Source organism: Morone saxatilis, unplaced genomic scaffold, assembly GCF_004916995.1.
Source record: "Morone saxatilis isolate NCDOM2014 unplaced genomic scaffold, NCSU_SB_2.0 Contig17, whole genome shotgun sequence".
In the NCBI taxonomy this organism is placed as follows: domain Eukaryota; kingdom Metazoa; phylum Chordata; class Actinopteri; family Moronidae; genus Morone; species Morone saxatilis.
The window spans coordinates 9,812,358-9,820,188 of record NW_023339729.1 but is presented as its reverse complement, the minus strand read 5'-3'; the positions used below and the strand labels follow the sequence as shown (position 1 = coordinate 9,820,188).

Below are 7,831 nucleotides of genomic sequence, written 5' to 3'. Positions count from 1 at the left end.
TTGGATTATTTAACAGTGATTTTAATGAACAAACAAGGAGCAATACATGGTACATTTCACACACCAGTATCCCCCAGATATAAAAATAAACACTCTAAACACCATTTTGTGAAGTTACCCGACTGGTATTTGTTTTTGCACTGTACTTATGTCTTGACACCTTCAATAATGACATCTTTGTGTAATTGAAAGGATAAAAAGAAAAACAAAATGTCAAGCACAGCATAGAAACAGCAGCTAGTTAGGGAGGCAGTATTGCATTTAACCAACATGCTCCCCTTTATTTTTTTTTTATACCCCTTTATAAAGCTCTTGACACAAAACCAGTCATCTCTGTACAAACACTGCTTTCTAGAAAACACAAAAGGAGTGGCAGTGAAATCAAGAAAATACTGTACAAAACAACACGGAATGACTGACACAGAGAGGTGTGGCACTTTAAGGGTTAGCTTATGTAAATATTTATACTGAAACACCTTGGAGAAAGCGATCTACTTCAGTTTCAATCAAAAGTGCTTTTTTTTTGTTTTGTTTTTTGTACCTCACCTCCATTTCAGAAATGTACATTCTTTTGACTGTTAGAAGGGGAAAAATGTACCCAACTATTCTGAGAAATATGCAAGTAAAAAAGTAGCTTTAAACTCTTCTTTTCTGGAAATCTGACGCATAAAAAGAGCTCCTCAGTAGCTTTCAACTTTGACAACACCACCATCTCCCTCGCTGACAAATCTCTTCCGGCCCCTGAAGAGAGACAGAGCACATTTACAATCTGAGAACAAAAAAACCCACAAAAACAGGGAAATGCATCTCCCTGCAGAGATGAGTGTAAGGTGTGCACTTACCGACAAGGACAAAGATCCCTTAACTTCACATCAATGATTCCCATACTGAAGCTCTTATCAACAAACTGCTCCAGTATGAAGTATGCACGAGGGACATCAATGTTGATTTCAGCAATGTCCATATAAACTCTTCCAAAGCCCTGTGAAGGAAACCAAAGACAATGCATATGAAACAGTATCTTATAACAGGATAGTAACAAATGATGCAATAAGTATGTGCAGTTCATAATTCAAACACCAGGTGGCACCATACCCTTCTCATTTGGTCCACAGTGATGACAGAGGATGCAGAGAGAGACTTGAGTAGCTGCAGAACCATTTTGAATGTTTTCTCTCCTTTGGACTCCAACACCATCACGATGGCCTGAGGAAAGTGGCAAACATACTCACAGCCTTAAGCATTCATACTCACAACCTTTGCTCACTTACGGCAGTACAAAACATACTATTGTTTTATCTACATATTTTAGATATTAAGACTTATTTAAGACCAAGCCGGGATGTTCTGCTACACAAAGCGAAGAGTTTACCTCATAGACAAACTCGTGGTGGAAATGGGGAACCTCCAGATCTCTCAGACATCTCTCAGCCTCCTTGCTGTCTCCAGATAGGATGTACTCCTTAAGCAGCAGGTTCATCTGACAGGACAGAGAGTAGGAAATGAAAATGATTAACTACAAACAGTTGTTAATAAAAGCACCAATCAGTTGTAATTGTAGGTCATTCTTATATTTGTAGATGTGGTAAGACTGTAAGAAGAATAGATGTTTACTAATCATGCCATTACACCCAATATTCTTGAAGAAAGAATAAGAAGAGAAACGTCCTTCTTCCATCTATACAGTAACACGTTTCTGTAGTACCACTTGTTTTTGAGAATCTGAGAAGAAGCTCTTTTTCCTAGTGTACTTTGGCTTCTTCATGCTGGTGAACTGACTGAATCAGATACAGCTTTCTAACAATAATATAACAAGTCATAAATAACAGTTCTACTGAATTTTGGTTATAAAATGTGAAATGAAACCCAACAGAAAATACATTATAGCTAGACTAACCAAATCTACTATATAATTCATCACATATTTACCTCTTTGATGAGCTGTGTGACAGGTCTCTGGCCCCCGCCTGTCCCCCACTGGTTGTCTATGCGTAAGCCATCCAGACTCATCTTCAGCAGCACCGCTGCCCGATCTAGTGCTGCCCTGGAAGATTAAAGAACAGAATAAAAATAGGCATGGGTTGTGGGGCAAAGTTGTCACGCTGCAACAGTAACTTCCATCCATACATCCATTACGGTCCCTTTCCCCTAGCTGCAGGTTATCACACTGCTTCTCCTCTAATGTGCACAAGTTCCAGTGTTGCTCATATTTGTTAAACCTGTTTTTGTTTTTTGGATCCTGTGGCTTTGACAAACATCCCCTTTAGTAAAGGTTGCTTGTCATTTTTGAGAAACCTTTGTTTATCACATTGTTGTACTTTGGGTAGGACTTGATGCAATTACACTCCATTTTCATGAGAAAAGGATAACACAGGAAACTAAAATCAGAGCCAACAATCACATACCTTGTGTATTCACAGTCAACTCTGCCTTTGTAGCCCTCGATGTAGCTCTTGGACAGTATTTGGTCGCTAACAGCGCGTGCAATGAATTGGCCCACCAACTGGAAAATAAACACAAAAGAGGGAAAACATGTAAACAAACCAAATCTTATGGCATAGCACCATGTTGAACATAGCAGTTTGACTGTAATCTGATTCTTGTAACCTGTAATTCTGTCTACTCATGTTTATTGTATTATGTGTTGCCCCTGCTGGTTTTACGAGGTCATCTTTGTTCTACTTTAGGAGTTAAGTTATAGATGTAACATTTCGTTACTGCAGTCTGGTTTGGGATTCTTCCAACCCCTTCTAACCTCACACACACAGATGTTTAAGATGACACCATTAAGGGGAGAGAGGATGGTGGAAGACAAGTGCAGCTGTACAGATGTTTTACTTACTTCTTACTTTTAGACTACTCGTATGGTCTAGATATAGATTTTCATTTAACCAACGCAAAATAAGTGGTCAGGAACATCCCGATCACCATGATGCAACGTATTCAGCTTAAAGACCAGCGGGCCCCCAAACACACTGACATTACAGAGGACAGTGGCCTCAGGGGCACGTGTGTGTTTGTATACGGTAGTGTGAGCACATGATTTAGGGAAACGAAAGAGCTGGCTTTGCTCTTCTGGCCTCAACAAAGCTTGCGCTCATCACTCATCATTGTTCGTGTTCAGACGAGAGGCAGCTCTATCTCGTCTGACCCGTGGCTGTGGCTAGACTGGCAGGCATATGAGGCGTGAAAAGAGGAGTGTGCAGTGTGTGTGTGTGTGTGTGTGAGAGTGAGAGAGAGAAACTAAGAAAGAGAGAGTGAAAGGGGTAGAGGGAGGAAGGAGTGGAGTCATGCCTTTTAAAATGGTAAATGGACTATACTTGTATAGTGCCTTTCTGTAGTGCTTCACCCATTCACACCCTTTCATAAAGCCCATACAGGCAAAGCCCATTACAAACAGAGACTGACACTGATTCACACACATTCATACAACGATCCAGAGCATCAGGAGCAGTTTCCACACGCAGGGATTGACCCCGGCTCTTCCCAGCCTTCTCATTAATGGACACCCTGCTCTACCTCCTGAGCCACAGCTGCCCCACAGAGAACTGTGAGAGCTGGACCGAAATGACTAGTGGGCCTAGATGAGACAGTGAAGGGAGGGGTGTGGGGGGAGGACAACAGATAACCCTTTGAGTGCCCTTCGCTGAGCTTGCATTTTGCGAGCACAGACGCACAATGGCCAGAGATCTCATGTCTGTGCAGGCTGAAAAGGAAAGAGCTCAAAAAACACACACCACAAGATAGCTCTCTCTCTCACACCCACACCCACACCAGCTCGAACCACTGTGCTGTTCTCTTGTGCTCTACAACACAACTGTGTAAAACCTCAGACAGTAAGCCAATTTTACACTGAGTGTGACGTGAATCGTGTATTTACCGATTACAGATTTGGGTTCTGCTGGTCAGTTTGTTCAAGATGTTAATGCTTTATTGTTTTAATTGATCTACGGGTGTACACCGACTTGTCTCCAGGAGACTCACCTGCGGGGCTCCGGGTGTATCCAGGACAAGGTCGGGCAGCTCTCGGAGCAGCTTGTCGAAGGATTTCTCCATGTCACTGCGGGACAGAATGGACCCGCACAGGTCAGCCAGCAGCCTGGAAGTGAGCTCCCGCTGGCTGGCTTTGGCCTCCAGGGCCAGCGACACAGCCAGCGAAGGTACCTCGCTCCGCATGGGTCCCAGGTTCAGTTCTGCAAGCAGCTCCTGGATGTAGAGAGAGATGATAACTTGGCACGGGCTTTATGGTTCATGTATTTAAATTCTTGATATGTATCCATGTTATTTATAAGCACAAGTTTACCGGCAGCTGTTTCCTGCACTTACCGCTACTTCATTTGTATCTGCGTGTTCAAAGTACTCTTGCACTATGGGGGTGACTGTCTTCTCAAAGTCCCTCTCATCCAGCGGGGGAACCACAGTCTCATACACACAGTTTTCCTGTCAACACACAATCACATTGCAGGTCTTTCACAATTCCACAGTGAAAGTGTTTAATGCAGGGCTGTAATCATGCTATTCCAAACACTTTGTGTCTACTGAAGATGTACAACATCAACATCACAGTCAGTACCTGAGCTTCGTCATAGTTGGGGTCTTTCTCATCTACCGCCTCCGGTTCATAAACTTCACCTGATCTGCCCCACACACCTTTCCCTCCAGCCCCACCTGTGGACAAAGGTCAGCACAATGTGACACATGATATCTGACAACATCACCATCACTCATGTTAAGGCAATATGATAAAAAAAAAGAGCAAAGCCATGAGCAGTGTCATTTTCTAAAGACTTAGTGGAACATGTCTTGGTTACCTGAAACAGGAGTTGTTTTGTGAAAAATATGATGTACCTTAAATAAAACACTTGAAACACCTTAAAAGCCTTTTCAAAGCAGACATAATAAGAAGGGGGAGTGCTGAGGGTTACAGAGGATGGTGTCATGTGTCAAAGTACTGAGACAAAGAAACAAAGATGATGATGATCTAGAGCAGGGAAACATCTTTAATCTCAAATATCTTTAATAACATCTGTCAGATTAAATCTTATGACTAGTTTACACCCACTATAAAACGGGACTGCTTCCAGACAAATCCCAGATAGAATCAACTTTATCGTCACATAGAATCATACACAGTACAACGTATAGTGAAATTATACAGAGCCTTGCAGTGTCAAGTCTCACTAATTATTTTCCAGAGTAGCTACAGTTCTAATGTCAGGAAGGAAATAACTGTCAAGAAACGTTTGATGTATTTTTACAAAAGGTCAACCAGTAGGTCTTTACCTTTCTATTGAGTGTGCAGGCAGGTGTTCCGTGTTTTAACACACAATAGATTTAAACCAGTGATGTTCCACCTAATGTATGATCTCTGTACCCAAAAAAACCCCTACAACCATTATTTACTTCCTCTTTCTGGGCTACAGTTTATAATATGTGTTACTCTTCAGGAAGGTCTCTCCAGTGGACAACAAAAATGCAGCTGTATTATAACACTAATCCCATGCTACACTGGTTAACCTAAAGAACAAACGTGCTGTGATATAATCCCTCTATCACACAAACATACATCTGCTGGGTCTGAGGTCAGCACTAACAGATTGCAGACAGTTTAAGAAGCCCAATACCAAGCAGCTTGTGTCACATGCTTTTAAACCTCCATTAGTCCCACCCTGTATGTGGCGTATGACATGGAACTATATTTAGCGGAGCCCACATTAGTTGTGCAAACTCGTCTCACAGCGTTAAAATGTGCCGTACCCTTTTTTTGCTCTCAGCAGACTTTCTGCTGCGATTGTCTTTCAAAACTGCAACGCATGAACATTTACTGCAACAGAGCTCAAATAACAGGGCTTCACTGGCACGGCCAGTCTGTTATATAACCCAAAAAAAATAAAAATGGACAGAAGCTGCGCCAACAGAAACTACACTTGCTCCAGTTCCACTGCCCATGGGGAGAGCAAAGTGACTGAAGTGTACTGCTGAGAGAGATATGTAGGCGCTGCATACTGACATCACCGAATGAGTGACTATCAGAAGATGTTGACACGATTCTGATCTACTTACACATTTGTGATGAGTCAGTGTTAGGGCTACTTAATAATTAGAGTTATGTGCAAGAAGAAGACAGGTCCAAGTATCCATCTTTGGTGTGATATGAATTCAATAAGGAACCACTGTAAGTCATTATCCTATTTATCTCACACAATGAGAAACAAGACACAAAAACAGACAACCAATCAACTCAAACACAAGACAAAGAAATGCTCCATAAACAACTTTACACTTATTTACACCACTCCTCCTCAAGAGGTGAAACATGCACGTTCCATCCAGTGGCAGTGTATCACTGACAAAAGTCACCTCTGGTACACTTACACAAATATTTCCAAGATTATCATCTAACCTCGAGTGTAAATTTCCAGAAAAGCCTTGCTGACCAGATGGCAAGAAAAGGGTGCTTTTAAAACGGGTGCGACCTGCTTCAGATCACCGAACCATTTGTTTACGCGCCAATTGGTTTATGGCTCCTAGAAGAAAAGCCACCCGGTGATGACAACAGCAGGTCACACAGTGAAGAAAGCCTTCCCTTTATAACACTGAAACACCAGTGGCTCTTTGATAAACCTCAACTCGCCTGTGGCAAAGGGTGACTGAGCCATTTGATCTCTTTAGCAGCACAATGTTACATGATAACAGAATATCATCATGCTGTCACACATTCAAAACTTCTCAGTTCTTTAAAATGTTAACTCTTCCCACCTTTTTTTGGCAGACCTCTTCCCTTGCCCAATCGGGACTTTCTGTCTAGCAGCTTGCTCTTGGGGCTGGTGGGTGCCACCGAGGTTCCCCTGACCACATCCCCGTTGTCGCTGAGAGAGTCCCCCCTGCCAGAGTCCCGAGAGGAGTTCTTCCTCAGTCTCCGCTTGGCCTTCGCCTTGAGACGCGCCTCGTGGATGCTGTTGCTGGACGAGGACACCCAGTTGCCATTGATCTCGTTGTTGATGTTTTTGTTGGCGATAACGACGGCACCATTTTCTTCGTCTCCAGATGCAAAGGAGTCACTCAGGTCCCCTGCCTCTGTTGGACAAAAAGAGGGGCAAGTTAATGTTTTAGTTGAGTAAGTAGCTTTTTATGTGCAGAACAGATCAGGGAGACTAGAGCTGATGCATTAAATGTTCTTTTGTTGTATAAATCTCAGTAGGGGGGGCCATGTGCAAATACAATAAAGAGACTGGATTATACTGTTGTCATTTTTTTTTATCTGAAGTCACAAAAAGCTACAAAATGAAGGATGAGCAGCAGCAGAATATAATCAATGTCAAACATCACCGAACCTGCAGGCAGTGCAAGAAAACAAGCAACAAACCACTTCCGCATGAGAAAGTCCCAGTGCCCCACATCAGACAGCTGATGAAGCATTTAAATCGCTGCGTAGCTCTCACTCACCGACAGGGTTTGCGTTCAGCCAGGCCTCGCAGTCAGTTGCCATGTTTCACAACAGAAAAAGAGACTCTCCGTGCAACAAAAAGAAGAAGGATTTCAAGGGAGACCTGCAACGTTGAAGAGGAAACAGACACTTTATATGCAGACATGCGACAATAACATGCCCAGACATGCTGCAGCGCAACAAGCTCCCCCCCCCCCCCCCCGACCCATTCACAGCCACACTGTTGGTAAACAATGGCTAACGTCGCGGTAGCTTCAATGTTCACTGTCAAACAAATAGTTGCATCGGAAGACCAAACTCCAGAGTAGATAACTGCACATATAGCAACGATTACTCCTCACACAGTGACTCAAAGTGCAGTTTACAGACTGTTGTTACGGATAC

General features: G+C 42.9%; 1 protein-coding gene across 2 annotated transcripts in view; it reads right to left on the bottom strand.

Annotated features, from left to right (window-relative positions):
• The window catches only part of pdcd4b (programmed cell death 4b), an 8,132-nt gene continuing 301 nt past the window's right edge, over window positions 1–7,831 (bottom strand). For both annotated transcript variants that reach the window (XM_035659992.1, XM_035659993.1), the window contains exons 2-12: window positions 7,447–7,550; window positions 6,760–7,077; window positions 4,574–4,668; window positions 4,327–4,440; window positions 3,985–4,206; window positions 2,406–2,503; window positions 1,930–2,044; window positions 1,373–1,480; window positions 1,096–1,206; window positions 843–982; window positions 1–741 (exon numbers count right to left, since the gene is read on the bottom strand). In XM_035659992.1, the coding sequence (XP_035515885.1) occupies window positions 681–741; window positions 843–982; window positions 1,096–1,206; window positions 1,373–1,480; window positions 1,930–2,044; window positions 2,406–2,503; window positions 3,985–4,206; window positions 4,327–4,440; window positions 4,574–4,668; window positions 6,760–7,077; window positions 7,447–7,489 (1,425 nt within the window). In that variant the 5' untranslated portion in view covers window positions 7,490–7,550 and the 3' untranslated portion in view covers window positions 1–680. The remainder of the gene's footprint in view (window positions 742–842; window positions 983–1,095; window positions 1,207–1,372; window positions 1,481–1,929; window positions 2,045–2,405; window positions 2,504–3,984; window positions 4,207–4,326; window positions 4,441–4,573; window positions 4,669–6,759; window positions 7,078–7,446; window positions 7,551–7,831) is intronic.